The sequence below is a fragment of the Micropterus salmoides genome, unplaced genomic scaffold (genome assembly GCF_014851395.1).
Source record: "Micropterus salmoides isolate LMB-PRFRI ecotype aquatic unplaced genomic scaffold, ASM1485139v1 Ms_hic_scaffold_3, whole genome shotgun sequence".
Taxonomy (NCBI): Eukaryota; Metazoa; Chordata; class Actinopteri; order Centrarchiformes; family Centrarchidae; genus Micropterus; species Micropterus salmoides.
This window is the reverse complement of record NW_024042261.1, coordinates 22,595,238-22,619,049: the sequence shown is the minus strand read 5'-3', so window position 1 is coordinate 22,619,049 and position 23,812 is coordinate 22,595,238. Positions and strand designations below refer to the sequence as shown.

The 23,812-nt window shown below is 40.8% G+C and overlaps 3 protein-coding genes across 5 annotated transcripts in view; 2 read left to right on the top strand and 1 right to left on the bottom strand.

Moving 5' to 3' along the window:
- Positions 1–11,584, top strand: part of grik4 (glutamate receptor, ionotropic, kainate 4) — a 178,877-nt gene extending 167,293 nt beyond the window's left edge. For 2 of the 3 annotated variants that reach the window (XM_038693892.1, XM_038693893.1), the window contains 7 exons: positions 757–866; positions 2,058–2,231; positions 2,658–2,823; positions 3,574–3,799; positions 4,598–4,726; positions 4,872–4,990; positions 6,645–11,584. In XM_038693892.1, the coding sequence (XP_038549820.1) occupies positions 757–866; positions 2,058–2,231; positions 2,658–2,823; positions 3,574–3,799; positions 4,598–4,726; positions 4,872–4,990; positions 6,645–7,034 (1,314 nt within the window). In that variant the 3' untranslated portion in view covers positions 7,035–11,584. Of the gene's footprint in view, positions 1–756; positions 867–2,057; positions 2,232–2,414; positions 2,542–2,657; positions 2,824–3,573; positions 3,800–4,597; positions 4,727–4,871; positions 4,991–6,644 lie in introns of those variants that run through there. The other variant, XR_005440616.1, reaches the window with a different exon arrangement.
- Positions 11,585–13,835: 2,251 nt separating this feature from the next.
- ccdc153 (coiled-coil domain containing 153) lies at positions 13,836–19,023 on the bottom strand. The gene is made up of 6 exons (XM_038693891.1): positions 18,353–19,023; positions 18,186–18,254; positions 16,783–16,902; positions 16,465–16,557; positions 16,222–16,352; positions 13,836–14,343 (listed from the first exon to the last, which is right to left on the bottom strand). The coding sequence occupies exons 1-6, from the start codon at positions 18,402–18,404 to the stop codon at positions 14,215–14,217; spliced, it is 594 nt and encodes a 197-aa protein (XP_038549819.1). The 5' UTR covers positions 18,405–19,023; the 3' UTR covers positions 13,836–14,214.
- A 560-nt stretch (positions 19,024–19,583) lies between these two features.
- cbl (Cbl proto-oncogene, E3 ubiquitin protein ligase) overlaps positions 19,584–23,812 on the top strand; it is a 44,220-nt gene continuing 39,991 nt past the window's right edge. Inside the window, exon 1 of the mRNA XM_038693890.1 lies at positions 19,584–19,730. Coding sequence (XP_038549818.1) covers positions 19,584–19,730 — 147 coding nt within the window. The remainder of the gene's footprint in view (positions 19,731–23,812) is intronic.

Here is a 23,812-nt window from a genome sequence, read left to right as displayed (position 1 = left end):
ACCTTGTGGACAGCAAAAATTGTTACTGTTGTCTTTGTCTCTGGTCATAATTATGACCTCTAATTGTTCTTTATGATTGGACCTAATACTATATCAAATATCATTTCATCTAAAATCAAACTATATACCAATTAAGAGGACATAGTGTGGAAATAGTTAGTTTATTTTTTCAGTGCCAGAACCCGGGAAATAAAACCTCTTATCTGTGATGTTGTATCAATATACAGCCCTGTGCCACTCTGTTGACAATTCATGGGAGACTGAGTTTGTGCTTTCATACAATGTTGATCTGAATGTTTACATGCAAATGAGATTCATATAATTATAGTGCTATCAGTTTAGGACAGGGAAATCTATGCTTATCACATCAAAATCCCTTTATTTACTGTCCCAGTCACCTTTTTCATCTTTTCCAAATTACACAGGCGGCACTAAATATTGTTTAACAGGGACCAAATTGGGCCTGGGGTAAAAGAATCAACACTGAAATTCAGCAACATTTCTTTTTAATTAATCTTGCTATTCACTGTATAAAAGTGATATTAGAGACTTAGATGGGTTTTTTTTCCACATGCTAATTGGTTGATCTACACCTTTACAAGAAAGTATTTAATTTCTCACCTCCACGTTGGGCAGGCTTGTGTGATTTGAACATGGGATCACAGTGTTAAACGGTCTGTGAAGGCTTTAATGATTGTAACCCTGTAGTGTGTGTGTGTGTGTGTGTGTGTGTGTGTGTGTGTGTGTGTGTTTCAGGGACGTAGGCCCGGCTATTTTTCCTTCCTGGATCCCTTCTCCCCTGGAGTCTGGCTCTTCATGCTTCTGGCCTACTTGGCTGTCAGCTGCGTCCTCTTTCTGGTGGCCAGGTAAAGAGCTCACCAGTAAAATACACTCTGTACAGATGAGAGAGAACAATGAGAGACAAAAGAGGGGTAACAGTACAGAGACTAAAAACACAAACAGATTTGTATGGGGGTTATACGGAGGAGGAAACAGGTGTCTCAGGTTTCTGTTTCTCAGTTTCTCCTCAGTCTCTCCAGTTGATCTTCCTCAGCACGGTGAAATAGATGTTCTCTTCCCAGTGATGGGTCTCTAGCGTCAGACTGACACCTGCTGGTCAGGGAGGGTACTGGCACAACTGCCACTGCAAGTTGTTATTGCTATACAATGGAAACCTTATTAAATGACATTGTATCTTATGAAGAAACTTTAGCAAAAATGCAAATGTTATTTTTCATCTAACCTGATCTAAAAGCAAATGATCAGTCCCTGGCCAGGCAAATGTATAACTCTGACAAAGTTTTCAAAATTGTCTTTCCTATCTAGACTGGCCACAAAGAATCCAATGTGACAGGACAAAAAAGTTCAGCTAGAGAAGCTAATATATAATATAATAGAATAGAATAGGTTTCAATCAAATCATATGTGTGTACCTGCCAGAGTTATAGTCTGTATAGAATGTAATTCTTTCTTTGTGTTGTTATTCCTCTACCACAGCTCAGCAAGTAAACACACTCCGGGGAAACTTAGCATCTGAAACTTTGAAACATACCCACTTGATTTAGGAATGGATGTTTTTCACAGCCAGTGTTTTATAAAAATTGACGTTGTTCATTTACGACCTTTACATGCTGTCTTAATTTCTTTTGTAAATTTTTTGTTAATTTCAGCAGATCAGGAGGAAAGTACGCCGTAGTTTTAACACTATTGCAATTTAGCATGTAACAGAGTTGTCACACAACTTTGGCTTCATGCAGCACCATTGGGACATACCAATTACATTCCCTTCACCCCCGCTGCTTAAGTAGGCAGCACGTGGGGAATGAAAAGCAGGTTGGTTCGCTCTCCAGAGAGCCAAGGTGACTTTGTACTCAGTTGACTGTTAGAGTTGTTTTGCTCCTTGTCTATCTCCCTTTCTTTCTCCATTTCGCTCGCTCCCTGCCTCTTGAGATTTTCTCTTGTCAGAATACTTAATCCAACTTCCCATCCCCGCTCTTGGCTGTATTCCTCCTCAGACTCTCTCTGTTGCCTAACCCCATTGTCTTGTTCCCCGCCAGATTGACGCCTTATGAGTGGTACAACCCCCACCCGTGTCTAAAAGGTCGCTGTAACCTGCTGATCAACCAGTACTCACTTGGCAACAGTTTCTGGTTCCCTGTTGGAGGCTTCATGCAGCAAGGATCCACCATTGCTCCCAGAGCTCTGTCCACACGTTGTGTCAGTGGAGTGTGGTCAGTATTGGCTACAGAGACACACAAACATTTTTGTGCAAATTGCTCCATCATGGAATACATCTCTATATATCTTTCATGTGATCTTGAAACTTCATTCCACATTACCAGGACATCAGGTTTTAAGATGAAATAGTGATGGCAGTTGTGCATGCGCATATGTGTGTATGTCTGCCTTTGCAGCTCAAGCATCACTTCCTTTCATCCAAAACGAGCATTGCCACCTTTATTTATACACACCCACCCATTTATCCATCCACCCCGTCATCCACTGAAAATCCTGCAGTGTCTCCTCCTCTCAGGTGCGCAGGTATTTTGTCCTCCTTCACTCTCACCCAGACAATCTATCTTCATACTCCAGTGTCTCCATTTACATATTTTTATATGTGAATACATATGTCCTTGTCCTCTGCCTTTACTCCACAGGTGGGCCTTCACATTAATCATCATCTCATCCTACACCGCCAACCTGGCTGCTTTCCTTACGGTCCAGAGGATGGAGGTGCCCATAGAGTCAGTAGACGACCTGGCAGATCAGACGGCAATAGAGTATGGCACCATGCATGGAGGATCCACAATGACCTTCTTTCAGGTCAGAGGATGTACACAGCATTGCATACAATAGTTTACACTCTTAAATTACAGCCACACACCCAAGCATATACGCTCAGACTCACCTAAGAGCCTGCAGTGATCAATGGGCCATCAGTGATGTTATCCTCCCTGTCCTCCTGTCTTCCTCCTCTAACCACAGGTTTTATCCGTTTCTTGTCTGGTCCTCACTACAACCATTCAATATCGTTCTCCTCAGGGAGATGGGGCACTGTCCAGGGCCCTAAGAGAGGCCCACACTATCCTATTTCATCCTCTCCAGATCTGACCTCAGAGAGAGAGAAAAAGAGGGAAGAGGGAGAGAGAGTGTGAGAAACGGGGGGTGTATTACAGGGGGAGAGACAGTGAAGGATGATATGGTGGGAAGGAAAGAGAGACATTAGCCTTGTCTTTCTTTGGGCTTTTCACGTCCAGTGGACCTTAAATAACTCAGGGAGGACAGGCCAAGAGAAAGTAGAGGACAGGTGGGCATGTTAAACTCTGAAGCTGCTCAAGTGGAAACAGATATGCTAAAGAAAAAGGATTCACATTTAACTGCAGCACACCTTTTGGAGAGTCAGAGAGTTTGAATAAATCCATCAGTCAAGAAAATGAAAAAGAAAAACAAATGAAAACCAATCTCCACCTTTGTGAACTGATAAAATATGTACCTGCGACGATAGACTTTTGTTTACTGTGTCCCACATCTGACTGTGACTTTTTCTCCTGATTGCGTCTTGCCGCCGTGCAGAACTCTCGCTACCAGACCTACCAGCGGATGTGGAACTTCATGTACTCAAAACAGCCCAGCGTGTTTGTGAAGAGCACGGAGGAGGGCATCGCCCGTGTCCTCAACTCCAACTATGCCTACTTGCTAGAGAGCACCATGAACGAGTACTACCGCCAGAGGAACTGCAACTTGACTCAGATTGGAGGACTGCTGGACACCAAGGGCTACGGCATCGGCATGCCACTGGGTGAGTGGGGAATGATGGGGTGGAAATTTAGAGGGGGGGAAGAAGAACTAAAAGTAAGGGGAAAGATAAAAGAAGAAAATAAAGAAACAGTTAAATCACACAGGAGGGACACCTGATGGATATCAATGGCTAATAGGGGAAAGGAAGTTCAGTGTAAAATGAAGGCAGCACGCTTTTGCTTAAATACACTGTATAATTCATATAGTAGTGAAGAAGGGGGAATGTTAGTTGGAGGATACGCCATAAACGTCACATTGTAGAGTGTAATTGAAAGTAAAGCCCAGAAAAGCCAAACCATTAGCTGCTATCATGGGGGAGAATGATGCAAAAGGTGGAAACTGAAAGAGACTTTCTTCTTGACTTTAATAAAGTGGCTGTTTCCACGCTGTGATGGGAGAAGAGAGGACGAGAGAAAAGGAAATATGAAAAATTGTTCCTTTTGAATGTGGAACTGTTGCCCTACGACTCGCTTGCTGCTCTGAGAGTTTAAGCACAGGGTTTGCTTACTTTTTGAACTGTAGACAGGTTTCAAACTGCAGACAGGATGGAAAACATACCTTAAAGTAAACATTTCAATTCCTTTGATCTTTAAAGGATATGAAAAAGTTTTTTAATGGTGTGGCATACTTGCCACTGCAAATCAGAAGACAAAGTCATGAGAATATCGTTCGATTTAACAGAATGAGCGTGTTTGCACTGGAAACAAGTAGGTCTGAAGGTACAGTTTTAAGTTGGGGCTACTTTGTAAGGAGACATTTTGGATTATGCAGTTGTGAACTTTGCCTCTCTTCCCTGCAGGGTCAGTGTACCGTGATGAGTTTGACCTGGCCATCCTCAAAATGCAGGAGGACAATCGTTTGGAGATCCTCAAAAGGAAGTGGTGGGATGGTGGCAAGTGTCCAAAGGAGGAGGACCACCGTGCTAAAGGTCTGTCTCCAGTTAATCCTCATCTGCTTGTTCTTTAGCTTCAATTTGGCTTGTCAGATCATTTGTTTGTAACAATTTGTTTTGCCTCCTTTTATTTCTTCTACAAATCCCTCTGCCTTCTCCCACCATATCCTGTGGTCTCCAGGTCTGGGCATGGAGAACATCGGTGGTATCTTCGTGGTGTTGGTGTGTGGGCTGCTGGTGGCTATCTTCATGGCAGTACTGGAGTTTGTCTGGATGTTAAGGCAGACCCCAGGAAATGAGGTGAGAGAGGGCTATCTAACCTGCATCTGCTTTGTCTCCCTCTCCCCTCCCTGGTACCCTCCCCCTCACGGAGCTGCTAGGCTTTCCAGCTTCCAGCTTTGACAGGAAATGTAGCAGGCGTCTCCTTCCTCTGGGTTTCACATGACACTCAGCTTCCCTCTGTCCAGCCAGTGGGACAAGCAGCACAAAACCAAAGATATACCTCAGTTATACCTCACTCAGAGACATGCATATATGGATCATTTTCTATTTATAACAGTAGAAGATTCATACATATATATATATATATATATATATATATATATATATAGTACATAAAATATCATAAATAATATAGAATATGGAATGTAGTAACATTGTATTGGTGATTAATACATGCTTACAAGGTGCTGCCAATGAGAGTTTACTCATAAAAATAAATGTGGTTGTTTTATCTTAGCCTTAACACTGACCAGCTTTTTACTCAAAAGATGCCTGGCATTGTGTGCACATCTTCACTCAGAATCCAATTGTCCAGAGACCAGAACTAATTCATTCCATTTGGTGAATGATGGACAATAATAGACCAGTTGTGGCCATCAATCAGAGCTTTGTATTAATAACACAGATGAGGGAAATATAAGGGAGGATCGGTTTTTAAATGAAAGATTTCTACTTTACATAGAGAAAAAAAAGCAACTGTAAGTATGTTTCATTGTGAAAAGTTTAAAGTGGTTTACACAGATAGTGTGTGATTATTATAATCCTAAAATTTGTATAAATGATCATTCAAAATTATATATATAATCATATAAATTTCAATGTGGCATCATCTAGAGTAAGGACTAAACACCAATATCAGGAGTGTGTCCAAGCTTGTGACAAAACAAAAAAAGGCCAGTTTAAATTTCCAGGGAAAAAAAACTATTTGGGAAGGAGCTCTGCTGCACTATTCTTGAGGTGGGAACGCCGTTAACAAAAAAATATGGTCGAGCAATACGTCAGAGAAAGATGTGCATGCAGTGATATAATTATTTCTTATGTGATTCCTTAAGAGATACTTGATAATTGTCTTTTCACACTGTGATTTTAATTCAATAAACATTCAGAATGTGAAAGTCAAAAACCAACTCATGTGATTTCTTCTTTTTGAGCAGCATAGATCGATGTTTCACTCTAACTTGTAAACCCTGTGTGTTTGTTTGTTTGTTTGTTTGTGTGTGTTTTGTGTGTGTGTGTGTGTGTGGGTGGGTGGGTGGGTTTATACCTGTGTGCATCTATGTAGTTGTTACTGTGATCATGTGCAGCATGTGTGGATGGATAATTAGCATCTCCTGTCTTGCACTTAGACTGCAGTATCATGTCTGTCATTGTAATTATTTGAGTTTACATACTGTAGATAACCAGTGGATCAGTCGATCGTCAGTCCAGGAGCTCAAATGTGTGTGTTATGTGTCTGTATGTGTCTGAAAAGTAAGTTTAAAATTACATATGCACTATATGTGTTGTAGCCATCTATACATTTATTATAAAGATCTGTGTTATGTGTCTGTGATGTCCATCAGTCTGTCCTGATCAAGTCAGTCAGTCAGTGAGTTGTCTGGCCTTTCTCCCTTTCTCTCCCTCTCTTATCCCCCTCTCCCCTATCTTTTTCTCCCTGTGTGTGTGCTTGCAGCAGTCAGTGTGTGAGGAGATGCTGCGGGAGCTCCAGGGGATCGTCCTGTGTCGCGACAGCCTGCAGGTGAGGCGCCGGCGGGCGGCTTCAATAATGCGACCGCGGCCCTTACCCCTAGAGGAGCGTCGGGCGCGAGCCGCCGCTGTCAGCCTCAGCAATGGTAAGCTGTGCGGGGGCACCGGACTGCCTGAACCCCTGTCCCACAGACTGGCACAGGAGGCTGCTCTGGTTGCGAGAGGGTGCAGCCACATCCGCATTTGCCCCGAGTGCCGGCGCTTCCAGGGACTGAGGATGCGTCCTACAGGGGCCACTGGGGCCCTTCCTTCTCCCACACACAGTGAGGAGAGCATAGACTGGGACAAGACCACAAATAGCAGTGAACCTGAATAACCCCCAGCGATTCCAACAGAACTGACTTTCCCAGCCACCTCGCTACCTTCCAGGAATCAAAGATCACATGGTATTTTGAGTCAGCCATTCGGAGCTTGATCCTAAAGGGCAGGATAATACTGTGAACGTTTTGCCCTAGAGGCAACAGCCAGTAGTGAGTTTTGGAATCTGTTTGGGTGAATTTTTCCTTGGTCATAGGAGAAACTGATGAGTCTGTCTCATTGTGGTCTGTCCCTGTTGGCCCTTTGTACCGTGTAAAACAGGCTGGACAAAGACAGCTACGGGGCATTTGTACTATGCAGTATTTTCAGTCATTTATCTTTGTGCTGTTTCTTTTTTTTTCCTTTTTAAATTATTTCTGTCCTCTGTTGGATTATCAGTACTGAATATTGTTATTCTATTCTTATTCTAAAAAAAAAAATTTCAAACAAGTTCCTTTTTTTATCTGACAATTTACTGTATGAACGTATATTGCCTCTGAAGCGCTGCGAAGATGAACAGACTAAATGCAAGGTCATCCTTCAAATCCTTTTATTTTGAAAGTGCCAAAAACCATAAGTATTATCTTGTGGCTGAAGAAAGCACCACAGCCTTGAGAAGACAACAGACTCAACTGAACCTAGAAAACAAACAAGCAAAGACACACAAACTTCTTTTATAGTAGTGATATTCTATTAAAAATGTTTTAAATGTTGGTATCTCTGAAAGACAGCGATGCATGTCCAAAGGTGTTGGCAAATGCTCAATGAATGATTAATTGCTAAAAGTGGTGGCTGAGCAGCTGAAAGATTTCCTGTTTTGATTACCTGCTTAAAAACATGATGGCTACACACAAACATGCACATACACAAAGACATCCATTTATTTCCTTCTCTTGTGTGTTGACATGACTTTCTCCTCTGTCATCTGTCCTACATCTCTGACACTGTGATACATTTATTGTCTCATCACCTGTCCTCTTTATGATCTCTCACTTAAAAAGATATACACCGTCTCCTGCATATTATACATTCTCTGTAAGAGATTAAAACGTCCTTTTCTCACATATCCGAGAATGATTCAGGTTTCATGAGGACAAAACAAGTGTAAGAACGTAACTGAGCACACATCAGAACCAACCAAAAACATGCATTAAAAAGGTTTTTATATCAGCAGCTGACTTGAGTTCTTTTAAATGTCAAGGCAGTTAAAGTTTCATTGAATGTGATGTTTTACACGCTGCTTTTGATAAGTCTTTCAGTTCAGATCAGCCCAGACGCTCTCTCTGGCATTTTCATGCTTTTATTTTTGCAAAAAGCCACAACAAACTTCTTATTTGTTTTAATGCAAACTGATAAAGAACGTAATTGAAAGATGATTCTGTCAACTGTTTTTGAAGCTGTAAAAATTAAGTTGATTGAAGTCAAATCGAAATGATTCAATCTTTCAAATTTCCAATCACTTTTTGAAATGTACCAGTTCAGTTTTAGTTGCCTTTATTTGAATTAACAGTGAGAACAAACCCCCAGCAGCAGGAATCTGCATGGACTGTGACTTTCCCCACTGAACGGACTGTTTTGAAGGTGTTACTGTATCATAGCCTGACTGTTGCACATTGGGAATCAGCGGTCATCCACCTGTCTTCACTGCTTCTTGCTTATCTCTGATGTGTCCATCATTTTAAATCTGCCCATCAGGTTCTGTCAATCACCATCCCTCAAAACTAGGCCACCAAGTCAACACAGCTTGAAGGTACCACAGTACTATCTCTCTTGTACTTTTATTAACCACGTTCACTTTTTATCTTTGTCATCTCTTACCTGCAGGCTGACATGGTTAGAAACAGTCTGTATGTGCTCTTTTAAATTCACAACCTGGAAAAGGTCTGAATGTTATATTGAGGTGTACGATCTATTGATCACTCACCATGTTTGTTTTTTGGCTCTATTGTCAATAGTTAACACCTCATTTTTCACGTCCCAAAATCAAAATAGATCACAGCACCTACACACAAATCAAACCTCCATTTCCGTGTAAAAAATTAACGATCACAGTTTTGCCTCTCAACAGTTACCATTTCTCTCAATGTGGACATTGTGCTACCGGGGGAGCAGTTTACTTAAAATAACAAACTTTGCAAAGTCACACAACTAGCATCATGCATTCTGTGAGCTCATTCGCTATGTTTAAATGTGTTTACGCTGATGTAGAATCGTGATAAGAACATATAGTGTTTATAGCAGACACGTACGTGATCATACTCACTTTGTTGTTGAATCTTTCTGTTACTTGTTTTACCATTGCATCTGCACAGTAACATCTCCCTGATATCAGATCATCCAATCTGCCTCTATATTTTTTTCAATAACTTGTTATTGCATTAATGGGCACAATTGGTATGCCGTTTCAGAAGCTGGTGAACATGTGACAACCGCTAACAGACCTGGAGTGAACTGCGGTATTAGCACGATTGTACTAACACACAGAGTTTTTTGTGAATTGATGGTTCTGACCATGCGGGTGACTAGAATCACAAATGAGTGGAATTTTTATTTGAGGGTGCTTTTTTCCACATTTTTTCAAAGACAGTTCAATTTGTTGCTGAAAAGTGTTTCAGTACTTCAGATAGCATTTCGACTCAGGTCAGCAGCGTGTCTGAGCTCCCACAAGAATACATCAGTGTTTGAAATTGCTGGATTCGGCCCTCCATAGAAATGAATTGGAATTGCAGAGGCATTTTATTATCTCCTAAAGCACCAATAGTGCCAATGTACCTAATCCTCAAGTAGTAAAGTATTACTGTGCCACAGACAAGTGTAAATACAGTATGATCATCAGGGTTCCCCAGTAATGGCCCAAAGTGTTGTAACAGTCATTTGAAGCTGGTTATGTTGATAGAACAGTGTGCCATTTAGACACACATAGATCTGGACAGTACAGAGATGGTGAGGCTAATGGTAAAAAAAAAAAAACTCTTCAGACAGTTAATGTTAACTTTCTATATTTCTTTATATAATAACTTGTTAAAGGCAAATTGCCCAGCAAATAGCAAAGGGGAAAAAAATAACCATATTTCATTTACCAGTTTTATAAAAGAAATTTCTATCCATTTGCTGAATGTCACTAAGAAACTCATGAGAGGAAAAAGGCTCTGGCTGCACAAGATGCTAACTTCTTAAGCACTAAAAACATTTACAGGGGTGCTAAATCAAGCGTAGTCGGAATGAGATTGCCAATTACCTTGAAGCCATGAGGAGCAGTGCCGTAAGAATTAAAACAAATCCCACTGAAACACTGGGCGACCTTCGCTGGGAGACCTCTGAGAGCGATGGCAGAGTTTGGCTGCTATATTTTATATGCTTTATTTTCTTATGTTGACATTTTTATTCCATTATAAATACATTTCTTAAAACAACCTCCATTCTGTGGGGTTCTGGTTTTGTCTCTTCTTTGCTCTGATGTATTTGACCTTCTGAGCCGTTTAGATTCATCATGGTAAATAGCGTCTGAGTGCACTTTTGTTTTTTTCAAGTTTTAAATATTCATTTCAGAATATTGCAGAGAGGCAGTATGGAGATGTACAGATTTCTAGCTGAGTAAACATGACGATTGTTGAGTGAACCACAAGGAACTGATGCATCTACCTCTCGTTTCTCGCCCATAACTGCATTAACGTCTGCACACTTGTGAATCAGTGGAACAGCTGAGAATTTGTGTGGGTGGGAAGTCTTAACGGAGGCTAATGAGTTTAACAACTCACTCACGTGCTATATACACGCATCCACTCACCCGTAGTCCATCTATCACTGTGATTTTCAGTGGATTTCTCTCTCCTCAGGATAGTGAGTGAACGCTACACAACACCCTGCATCTGATTTACGTTTTAATTCTCTCTCCTCCTGCTCTCTGAGTGCCTGTCTCACAATCTTGCCACTGGAGCGTTAGAGATGACGAGTTTTTTCAGTACGTCACCAAAGCTGTGTGTCACACACACACACACACACACACCCACATAACTCTTACAAGAGTGACGCACACACATAAACACTCGCCGCCACCTGTATGTCACTGCTGTGTGAAGTTTTATTTCACCGTGCTCATGCTACTCCTTCTGCCTCTGGTGTTCCAGGTCCATAAATTCAGCGCGTCTCTACCCACCACTGCCTAGCTGCTGTTGGATTTATGGAACCCATGATGAGCAATGAGTGCCTGCAGAGGTGTGTGGAAATCTACTTCCCTCCTCGAGCTTACCCAGTTGTAGCACATAGCAATACCAATTTCCCTGTAGTTGATTGTTATTCTGCAAGGATTTAGGAGTTATAGGAATAGCGAAGTGAGTCTGATGCATTTTGCCTCGCTAACAGCTCACATCTCATACAGTTGAAGAGTGACTTTCTTATCAGCCCATTCCATGTAAATAAACGTTGGGGCTTTTTTTTTTTGGCATTTTGCTCACATAAAATTCATGTTTGCTAAGTCTCACAAGCTCTGTGTCCAGAAACCAAAACATGAAACCTGAGATATATAAAGATGTAAAATTAAAAAATAAAATTTGGGGTCTATAACATTCAGTCATATGCATTCTTCAAATTTGTACTGCCAGGCTCGCATCCCTTTTCCAACAAATGATTTCTCTCTTCTCTGATGGATGATTTCCCAAGGTTAACAGCGTGCATGTATACAACTGTCCCATAGCGACCACTAATGAACGCCAGATCTAAGGATACCAATTGAAAGACAAAACAGACTCAGTGGAAACTACCTAATTTACAGTGAGACTGGTGCACATTTTTAAGTGAGAGCTGTCCCCTTGATTTGCTGGTAACTGATTGCAAACAGCTTGTCGTTGTTGTTGTTGTTGTTGTGTGTTCAAAGAAAAGGTATTCACAGTGTGCAAGAATTCTCTCCAAGGTGAGATGCTCTCAAGGCTGTTATACAGCCTTTTGTTCACTGACAGTACATATTGACCAAAACATCTTGGCATTGTTTGTCTTTCAGAGAAATAAAATGGAGCTTCATTTACTGTGTGTGTTTCCTCAGTATTTATTCCTGCCTTGATTGGTGGCCCACAGATGGGGGCCCTACCTAGGTGTGTGTGTGTGTGTGTGTGTGTATTTGTATTTGTATGTGATCTTTCTTACTCATGCACTTTTCCCACTGTCATGGGAAATCACAGTGTGGGTATCTACATTCATCAGCTGGAGGCCATCTCATTGCATCATTACCCAAAAGCTGAACAGTAGACAGCCAAAGTCAAATTCCAGGGCAGGTGCAGCAGTTCCATTTTCAGGTATTCGTGAGAAAAACAATAGCTGGCAGCTTTTATTGTGGGAATCGGTTAATTGGGCACGACATAACAAAACCAAACGAATTCTTCAAATTCGTTACAGATAAAAATATCACAAAACTCAGTTGTGTTGAATGTTGGTACCAAAAGTCTTTGTTGACCTTGGATTAAAGTTCCAAGAGACTGAAAGTACATATCAGTCACTTTCCATAATGACTCCCAGTTCATCATTTATCTGAGCAAATGCATCAATGACAGACAGATGACAAGAAAAATGTTTGCAGGGTTCAAATTAGAATGAGTTCATTAGGCATGTGTAGCATGGACAAAACCTGTAGAAAATATCTTTATACACCTTAGGAATATACTTCTTACTACCAGGAATGGAAAGTATTGTAACTAAGTACTAAGTATTCTTCTTATGTAACATTCCATGCTACTTTATACTTATACTCTACTGCATCTCAGAGGAAAATATTGTGGCTTCATGTCATACATAAAAGTATTTAATATGCAATAAGTGGCATTGTTAAAGCTTGCTACCCCTCAAAGAAAAGCAGTGTCTAGTGGGGCCCCTTGTCAGAGGTTGCAGATGTCTGTGGGTTGCTCATAGTCCCACCAAAGAAACATTTCCCCTCTAAAGCTGGTAATACTTATGTACTTCTACTTAATTAGATTTTAAATTAATTTACTGAGTTCTTTTTACCCCACTGTCTACTATGGAGTATTTTTATAGTAACTTTTCCATAAGGAAAATATTACTGTAAAGCACAAATAGATAATCTTTGTGCGTTCCCCCACTGACAGGTGCACTATGCTGATCTCATTTTGGGCCCTGGGATGACGGCAGTGAACCCCATTAAACCCTACACAAACAGAAACACATACCCACTGAAGGCAATAACTCCTTGTGGTTTGAGGAGAAAATATTGCTCTCCCTCTTGAGTTCCTGTGTTAATTGGTCGTTAGAGCACAGAATTTCTTAATCCCAGAGTAAATGATTCATTACCTCACAGATGAGAGGCTAAAAATGTTGCACTGGGCCATGAAAAAGACACCCAAATGACAACCTTGGAAGTAAAAATCTGTTTATCTGGCTCCCTGCAGAGGAAGTTGAGTTTTATCCATGCTGGGCAGCTAAATCATATTTCCTGCATCATTAGAGGTTATTTAGCCTTTTTTAATCATTGTGTATTGTCTGTTGTTAGTTTACCTCTGATTGAACATTACTTTGTATAGGTTAACTTTCTTATTTTTATTTTTTTGTCATAGTTGTGGATTGAATGAAAACACTGCAGTGTATTGTTGGTGTTGGTGTATTGTGGTGGTAATGTAATCTCTTACGTGTCTGTGGCTCATGTGGCCAGTTTCACCTTACGCTTTCTTGCCTGTTACCATATGGCCTCTAGTCCACTGACTCCGCATAAAAGACAACAGTGGTTGCCAGCTTTGCTTAACATGCCTACATGTTGTAAGGTCATGATCGTCTTTACTGCTGTTTATCTACAGTACAGTATCATTCATTTCATACAATGTTAGCGTAGACCTCACATACTTTTATTTGGCTTTTAAGGCATGTCTTGTTTTAAAGAAAGAACAAAGTATGCCATGTATTTACACATATAAAATACAGAATACATACTATAATATTAAAAAAGGATATTCAGGCCACCATCTCATTTGCTACATCTAGTGGGCATTACACAACATTACAGACACTACATGGTGAACTGCTGAATACTTGCATAGATAACTCAAAATATTATATACATCCATCCATCGGTGTGTTAGGCATACTAAATTTTGAGTTGCAGAGATGCAATGGTCTGATCAAACACAATCAAGTTGTGGATGCAACATTAAACAAATGTGTCTCGCCGAGAGGAGCGACACATTTGTAAGGGGCCTATCTTTTTAGCTGTCCAGTGCATTCAAGCCAAACTCAGAGAGCAGTTCCTTGTAGTTTTGATGAAGGGTTGTGTTCTTGTCCGCCCGCCCCTGTCGAGTCACAGACAGCTGGGAAGTTAGGCTGTCTAGAGTCTCCTGTGGGAAAATATCAGTGAAAATGAGATGCAAGCCAAAATTTTCCCTTTAAATCACCCAGTTATCCAATCTGATACCCCCCCCCCAACCACCTTTAACTCTGATGAGTGAGCTGATGGAGAAGAGGCATAATTACATTCCGTGTCATACTAGGAGCAAGATAAATAATGATAATTACATATCAAAACCGTAGTTCTGTAATCACAGGCTGATCCCTCTAACAGGGCTCCAGGCTTGACCACTTGTCTTTGAAGATCTTTGCACTGAAAATGCTCATGTGCTGTCTCTGCTCAGCCAATTAAAGCGTACCTATAAAAAGCCAATACTGACCCCTTTCCTCATCCATTATATCTTTATAGAAATTTGCTATTTTACAACCTGAATCTTATTGTCCTTGTTTGAATTAATATACTGGACCTATAGGTTAGCATAACATTGTTCATCATGATAGTGTATAGTGTAAACCTGAGCACTTAACACTCGCCGCTTGAAACTGCTCTACAACGGAGTCCAGTAGGACCAAAGAAATATGATCCTTAAACCAACAACAAAAGACCTTCCTGTGCTTCATTTTGTGCCTAGTTGTGCTGGCCAGATAACTTCTGACATCACACTGTGAACAAAACAGAGGCGTGCATCCAGGTCAACCTGCAGATTGACGTTCTGCGGCTCTGTAACGTCGGGGAGCCCTTCCAAAATATTGGTGCGCTAACTTTTAATGTTCCCCTTTGCTCAGGTGTCCAAATACTTGCTTTTGACAGCTGAGTGAAGGGTGGACTATTTGTAACCTGTCTGAGGTTTTTGTAAAGCTGTTCCCAGCAGAGTGTTGTCTGTTATCTCTACAGTGGTGGTGGTGGTGAGTATGATGTTATGCTAACTTATAGGTTTGGTGGACAAAACTTTAACACTAGGGTTTAAAAAATAAATGACTGCTTTAAGTGAGTAGTGGAGCAGCAGGAAAGCTGATTACAGCGCTGCACCTGTTTTCACTATGCCATTTATAATATGTAGTTATCGTTCTGTTTGACATAGGCTTTGCCTTCTAATGGATCTGAAGAGCAAAACCTGATGACCCCTTGCTGTACTCTTATAGCCCTTTTATGTAGGATTGTAGGTAGTCACATTGGTGACTGAATAAAGACATAGGCTGCAAGAGTTCTCATTAGGACTGTCCCTTTATTCTATAAACAAGAGTTTTGCCATCAGAAATATGAACGCTGGTCATCGTATAACAAATCTAAACACAGTGGCCTTAACTTGTGTAACTGGTCTCAGACTGGTCCGCCATTTTAGACCAAGTCATCTGCTCAGTGTCGTGTAATCGAGCAGACGCAACTAAGTCAAAAGCCTGACTGTCACTAAAGAGAAACCACACCCCACCTGACCTGTCATTCAGAGTGTGGTGCGTGGCCTAGCTGACACATAGTTGGCATCAGCACAGTGCTCTGTGAGTCCCAAGCACCCTCATGTCACCACGCTCTCAGACACAGGGGGTCTCCTGTTGGCTTACTATTATTGGCTGGTTTCATAGCCTCACAGTAAAAGACAGAAACAGCCGGAACAGCATTGTTAAAATCTGTTCACCGTGGTTGCAAATTCTTTTTGCAACCAACACATCCTCCAGAATCATTGTTTGTGAATGTTTTGTTTGATCGTTTTATTGTAGTTATCAATACTCTTTATCAACCTCTTTATATTCCACATTTAGCTCTCTTCTATCATTTATTTCTTTTTTTGTATGTTAATGTGATTTTTTGTTCATGGGTACATTTTGTGCATGGGGCTTAAAAGATGTATGGTCAAAGTTGTTCGTGGCTGCCTCTTCAGACCATTTTGCACTACTAGCTTTAATTTGAATTGGCTTGTGTTGCAACTCACGTGCAGAATCTTCTCATAGTCTGTTTCCATTTTGTCCAGCTTGTGTTGGAGGTCAGCTATGGCGGCGCCCTTCTCCTGTTCCACCTGCTCGCGCTCTCTTTTCTCTTTTCTTAGTTCCTCCTGACAAAGAGCTAGACAAACAAATGCATACTGGCATGCCTTCACTTTTAATTTGGGAACTGACTGGCACTCCTATGTCTTTATTCATTTGAATATAGATGTTAAAATTAAATGTATCCATACCAAGTTCTTCTGTCAGCTGGCGGACCTCCTTCTCCAGCCCCTTTACCTTGTTGGCCACTTCTTGCTGCATGGTTTTATACTGGCGACTGAGGTCTAGAATGACATTTGTGTCAACGATGTCAGACTTCACTGCTTCACTTTGTAAGGCTTATGCAGAAATCAGCTTAGGCACACAGCTAATTAGACTTTTTGTTCCTCAAAAATTACCCTAACCTTGGCAAACACGCCCCCTGTCCTCACTCCCAAAGGGATCCATGCTTTATCTCAGGTTATTAAAAGGGAGCCTAATTGTCAATTCATGCCTCGCCTGTACCATACCAGAGTTGACATCCCTGTGGTCTTGTCTCTCGTGCTGCAGCTTCTGCTCCATGTCTCTCATGCATCTCCTCAGGTCAGATCTATCGGACTGGACCTTTATTACAGACTCACACTGTGAAGCTGTTGTAATCACACAAACACGTGCATGCATGAATGTACACACCAGTTGTGGAATAGTTTTTTTCTTAAGCAGAGGTGACAATAACCATCCAATTACAGTTCTGTTGTCAATATTTTAATATGGTAAACTAAAGCCTTATAAGTAAAACATGCTCAAGTATCCAATCCAATCTATCTTTCACTGGTGGGTGAAGAATTCAGATCCTTCACTTCAAGTAGTGCAACTACCAACAATACATTCCAAGTAAAAGTCCTGCAATCAAAATCTTACTCAAACACAGTAAATGTATTATTAGCTAAATATACGCAAGTAAAAGTTCTGATGCAGAAACATTGCAGCTTTGACTGAACTACATTACTGGATATCACTGTATCAATACATGTGTGAGTAGCATTTTACTGCTGTGGTTGGGCAAGGTGGTGCTGATTTTAACATTTTAATAGTATAATTTAAACTGATCATACAGTATGTTTTCTATATAAAGTCCTAATTAGCAAAGTAACTATAGCTGCCAAAACGCACAATATTTCCATCTAAAAAGTGGAAAGTATAGTATAAAATAGATGCACAGCACTTGAATAACTGCATTTAGTTAACTGCACTTACCACCACTGCTAGTTACGAATACTTCAAACAGTAACACCATAAGATGAATTTAGATTACAAAAGGACATATTCTCCCCTTTGAAATGTGCTCTGTGTATTTTGTGTACTGAGTAAATGTACATATATTTCTCTTGGTAAAATTAGTGTGAAGGCATATTGAGAGTTTCACAGCACATATGGACTGATAGTAAAAAGATATGGAACATGGTAATATTATGGCGATTACTCAGTTAATTAACTAGTCGTACAAGAGTGAATTAACTACCAACTATCAGTATGATAACTGAGCAATTGTATATGTCGTATATCAAGTAAAATGGCCAAAGTCTTGGTTTTATATTATTTTAAATTCAAAATACAAAAGTCTGTCATTTTCTGACATTTAATAGATTAAATGATTGATAAATTATTTTTAAAAAAAGATCAAATAATGAATCAATAATAAAATAATCATTAGCGGCAGCCCTATGGTACATCAGACATTAGCAGAACAGCGTAAGACATAATAGAGTGTAGATTTGTGCTCTTAAAACTTTAATAGGAGTGTAATTTATCAGTTTGCCCCTGGATGTATAATGTATGTATGGTGTATAATGACTAAAACATTATATAGTTGGGCTAATCATAGCCCACATTACATAATGTTAAAGCAACTAAACTTAAAATTTCTGCTCACCAATGTGATCCTGTAGGATGGCTATATCCAGAATACTGCGCTTATACTTCACTTCTAAGTCATTTTCACCTGCAACAAGACAAGAATATTTCTAGAAAATGCAGGATTAGGCATCACAAAAGCAAAAAAATAAATAAAAAATAGAATAATCTCATAAGCAAAGTTACTTTTTTCTGGTTTCTTCTTTGAGGTCTTTTTTGTTTTTTTCTTTGGAGTCATGTTTGCTTGCTGTGAAGCTGCCTGTTCAGACCTACACACTCACAGGACTCTCTCACTACATACAGGGGGTGAGCCTTTGTTGCATGGTACTGGTTGCTGTGTGAGTTGCCTTGGCCACTGACGGTCCAACTTGATTGATAGTTGATTGACTTTAACAACAGCCAATCACAACTTGACTGGGGCACCCCTGCCCATATCCACAGACTATGTAATTGGATCCTTACTTTTATTGAGACATGTCAAAGCGTCCTTTGTGGTCAGGGTGACCAAGGCCAGCGCTGCGAGAATTCAAGGCTGCATTCAGCATCCCTTCACCGTTGTATGAATGCTGTACAGACAGAGGCGCGCACCCGACTACATTCATAGTTCGTGAACGCGCACATGGAAGGCGTGGAGTTTGGGGGGGTGAACGGAAGGGGACGTACAGGAAAGGGCTGCGCATATACGTCACAGCGGGTTGGAGAGGACAAGAAAAATACTGGGCTATGTTAATTCCTACAATATTTATTCACCCATGGTCCTCCTGTGTATGCCCATGAAGCTTTCGCAGTTTTAAGTGCAACTTCCTCTCGACAGTCAGCGGTGTCGTGTGCGCCTCACAGCCCGCAGAGGAGTTCTGACACTGTCACACAGACACTGAACTTCCCGTCAAGACACAGCACTGGCGAAAAGAGCTGCTGCTGCTGCTGACAAAAAAAAGGGAAACGACATCGGGTGGTGTCAAGAGGAGAGAGGACACACTCCAGTCCACAAGGCTCCTGGGCAGAGAAACGGTGCCATTGTCCTCCAGCTGAGGGCGAACAGAGAGGCAGGTCTGGTGCTCTGTTAATTAGCCTGCGTGGGTCCCTGCAGAGAGAGACAAGAGAGCAGCGCAGCTAGCTGCAGCACAGAGAGGCTTGCACGGGGTGTGAGTGACTGAGGGGCTAGTTTTATCCACAATAGGGACATTTATCTGACAAACTGATGTTAGGTTTACTGATGGGTGCGTTTATCCGATAGTCACCCCTCTACCCCCCATTCGGACCCTGGCTCGGATTCGCCACTCGGGCGCTGTCCTCGCCGGGGGGTGCCGGATCACCATCTCCCGGTCCAGCTAACTGAAGTCAGCGGTTCGGTCCCCCTGACCCCTGTCCTGCCCTGTCTGTCTGCCGCTCTGGCCATCCCTAGCAGAGCCCGAACATGGCAGGGAACCTGAAGAAAGGCGGGGGGCTCATCGGAATGATGAAGGATGCCTTCCAGCCACACCACCACCACCTCCACTCCCATCACCAGCCCGGGGCCGTGGACAAAAAGACAGTGGAGAAATGCTGGAAACTGATGGACAAGGTTTGTGAGTGAATGGTCAACGTTAACTAGCCGTTAACGTTAGCTAACGCGTTGAATTCTCAGGGCGACTGCCAGCTAACCGCAGCTAACTAGCGATAAAGCTAGCTAATCTTCACCTCCTGTTGGTCTTATGTTAGCTAGTTCGCTGGGAGAAGACATGGTTAACGTTAGCTAACATGAGCTAATTTGCTAACTTCAACAGTATTGTTTTGTACCGTGTGTGCCAGGCTCCCTCGCAACACTTTAAATCACATACTTTTAAAGCACTGTAACATTAACGTTAGCCAACGGACAGAGCAAGGGTTTCTTGAACACATCAGTTTGTTAATGTTGTGCCACTTTGACTAGTTGTCAGTCCGTGGTGTATCTAGCTTGTTTGACCCCGTTTATGTAACGTTACTACGATGTATCGTAAACATTAGCATTAAAAGAAGGTAGAGTGGGCGTATAGAGAATGCTATGCAGGAATTGAATGTAGCCATGTTATGGCAGTTTACTGAAATTACAGGGACTGCTAGCACTCTTAACAGAGTCTCCTGCACACTGTTGCTGACATCTCTTCAGTCAACGGACTGTCATCCTTTGGAAACTGTAACAAAGCATTTAACTAGGCCAATTATGCTCTTTCACAGGGGAGACTCATTTCACAGCTTTACTTCTCGGAAACATCTGTAGCAGTTTGACCCCCAGTTTCCTGTGAGATTCGCACAGCAATATCGGATTGAATAGGAAGACAAGACACACTATTGTGTCTCCTCTTCCTCTTTGAGGCCTTAGTTTAGAGCTCTGATGATATGAGACCATGTCCTCTTTACAAAGCTATTATCAAGAAACCACATTCCAGATTATTTGGCTCCATTAGTATATGTGGTAGATTGTGTGCAGCATTTTTAACTTTCTAACTTAATTTTTTCCTTCTGTGAATATTAAGCGCTCTTCCAGAAGCTGTTTTTGTCTTTCTGATTATTAAGTGCAACCCAGACAAGATGACTGTGCAGCTGATGTTAAACCACTTAAACCAGTCACTTTTTCAGTTTACAGTATGAGAATATTTTACCTTTTCTGACCCACTAAAACAGTTGAGGGGCAGCACCAGCAAGTTGGGAGAAAAAAAAGAGCGTCTTACCTTTGAAAAGACCAAAAGTATTTTTACTCCACCAGGTTGTTTAAAATAGCTGCAGAAATTTTGTTCAGCACTGTGTAAAGGAAAACCACAGCCCAACATATACTGTGGACCATCACTTGCCGAATAATAATGCAGTTTCACTTTGAAAACACCTTCTGTGAAGGACGAAGTTAAATTTTATCAAAAGGATGAGACTAATTTCTCCCTTCAGAGTTGCCTACATTAGCTGTTCTTAATGCATTTAGCACCTTAATGAACAAATCCTTGCATTTAAGCTTTTCAGTCAAAAATGTCATTTGTGATGACCTGACCAAAGAATGTGTTCTTATTTCAATTCACTGCATCAAGTTTAAACTTCTTAAAATGAAAATGTAACCATTTTGTTTAACCATTAGGTGTTGCCTTACTGTTTCCGCTGTTCCATTGCTACATGCTTCAGGGTAATTAGCTATTCATTAATCCAAACCTGAAGTTGTAGACTGTTGAAAATCATCCAATCCAACAGCCATTAGGAAATATTGGCAATGATTAGTTTGCTTATTTAACCAGACACTTTAGCTGTTAACCACCAGTGAATACTGAACAATATTTTGCGCGTTATCTTATCCAACATTTTATTGTATTGTTTATAAAATTGCTGTAATCCATTGAGTTAGGCTTGTGCGAGCGTAGATGTCAAATACAACGTCAGTGTTACTTTCAAAGTGGTCTCATGCTGTTTTTGGAGTATAAATACATAATTCAGTTGCACAACATAGTTTGTCATCAGACTTTCTTGTAGAAACATTATCCATATTGTGAAATTGAAAACTTTCTGGGAATTGACAAATAGTCTTTTTGCTTGGATTTTCTAGACCGAGATCTCTGAGCTCTGCAGACAAAAAAGGAAGCCCAAATTGCTTGTGTACAGCTAATGTCTAACGGCCAACTCTCCTTCAAACAGGTGGAACTTGATGTACAAAAACTGTCAGGTATAGAATCAGCAAGGAGAGACTGATGCAGAGGGAAACAGTGGGCAGGAATGCAGTTTAGCTTGATGGGAGTCAACATTTTACTTACAGTAGCATTGATTGATGTTGACGTCAGCCAGTTGTGGTGGCCTTGTACGTGCATTGAGGCACGTGTGTTTGGCTGAGTTATGGGTATGTGTATTAGCCTGGTAGATGATAACGTTAGTGGCGTAACCTTGGCAACAAGTCTTATCTGGTCTCAGACATTATCAGTAGACCTTCTGCATTTGGGTTAAAGGAATGAGTGAGCAGTGTTGGTTTTGATACCGAAGGCATATTACCTGTCAGTTCTTTGCTGATGTAGTCAAATGAAAAATTGTCTCTCACCCAGATATCAACTACAAGCAAATTATCCAAAATACACAGATGATACAAAAACAGTAGAAGCACAGTCCTTATAGTGTGCTACATACCATTCAGTAGAAGTTGGTTGAAGAGAAAATGTTAGTTGCATGTCCTAGTGTTTAAAACATCCATATTAGATCTTGTAATATCCAACCCAGCAGTGCTTTATGCACCTCAATATCCCATTGAAAACCACTATGCTATTTTAATGTTTAACTCCAAATACATATTTTAAAGTATTATATATGGACCTGAGGTCAGTGTACTGAAATATTTCACATGTGGCTTTACGCTCCATATCAGTAGGAAACTGATCTTTTTTAAAATTCAGACACACCAGTGAAGGCCCACATGCTAAAAACATTTTGCATGTTGTGAAATCAGTACTGCTTAAAATATCCTACTGGTCAAGTGTGACCCCATTCTTTTTGAGAGGCATCCGATACAGCGACGATGAGCCGACCGGTCTGAGCGCAGTGGCCCATTTACAAACTGAGATCGAATATTCTGAAAATGGTATATACTCAGTATATGAGGCATGATACAATTTAACTTTATTAGATGTTCCTTGAAGTCAGATCCCTCAGGTGCGTAGGGAATGATAATAATGACGAATAATTAAATATTAATCTGTGGATGGTGAAAGGGGACCTGATAAACTGTATCAAAAATAATTGATATTGTTTGATTTTTTTTTTTTATACTGAAAACATATATGTAGTGGATCAATATTTAGATATGTGTACATTTAAACCTGTTTTTGATAAAATTCAGATGCGGAAAATGAACTATCATGTTATACCTAAGGATTAAGCAAATAGCTTTGTTTCTGTCAGAGGGGTTTTGGTGTAGAAACAAAATAAATGTCACCATGGCACAGATTCATATGTTTGCAGAATATTTATTCATGAATTTAAAAGTCAGTTTCTATACAACTGATGGTCGTTGATAAATCTACATGGCTTCAGAGCTACAACAGTTAGAAGTTGATTATAATATGTCCTTCCGAGTCTTATTTTCCCATAATGACAAACCGATGGCTCCCAAAAAGAAGAGGCAAGGAAATTCAAACCGACATTCTTGTAATACTACTCGTGTTTCTTTCTAACACTCATGATTAGTAGACAATAATTTGGCCGGGTCTAGAAAAGAATGAGCCATGTCCTGTTGTACATGCAATTGTTGGGTCACGGTTGAAGCTGACAGCCCAGCTCTATGTCAGCTCAGGTTCAAATCAGGATGTGAGATCCTCCATTTTTTTAATGGAAGTGTAGTTTTGTGCTTCCACAACCACACACACAAAGTTAGACTTCAGTGCAGTGGTAAATATGACTCCAACCAGGTCCATGTACAGATATTAATGTCTGTGTGAATGTTGCCTGTCCGCCAATGTCTTTTGTAATGGTCAGCGAAGTGACTCAGACACTGTGCAGCCGCATTATGGTGAGATGGGTGAGGAAAGGTTGAACATTAATGAGGATGTAACTTGTTTTCATACAGTCTAGGGAACATTTTTGCCTGGAGCACGTAGTTGATTTCTCTAAATTTCCTTGTTTTATAAAGCAATCTAATAGAAAATTATCTCCCTGCTCACCCATTGC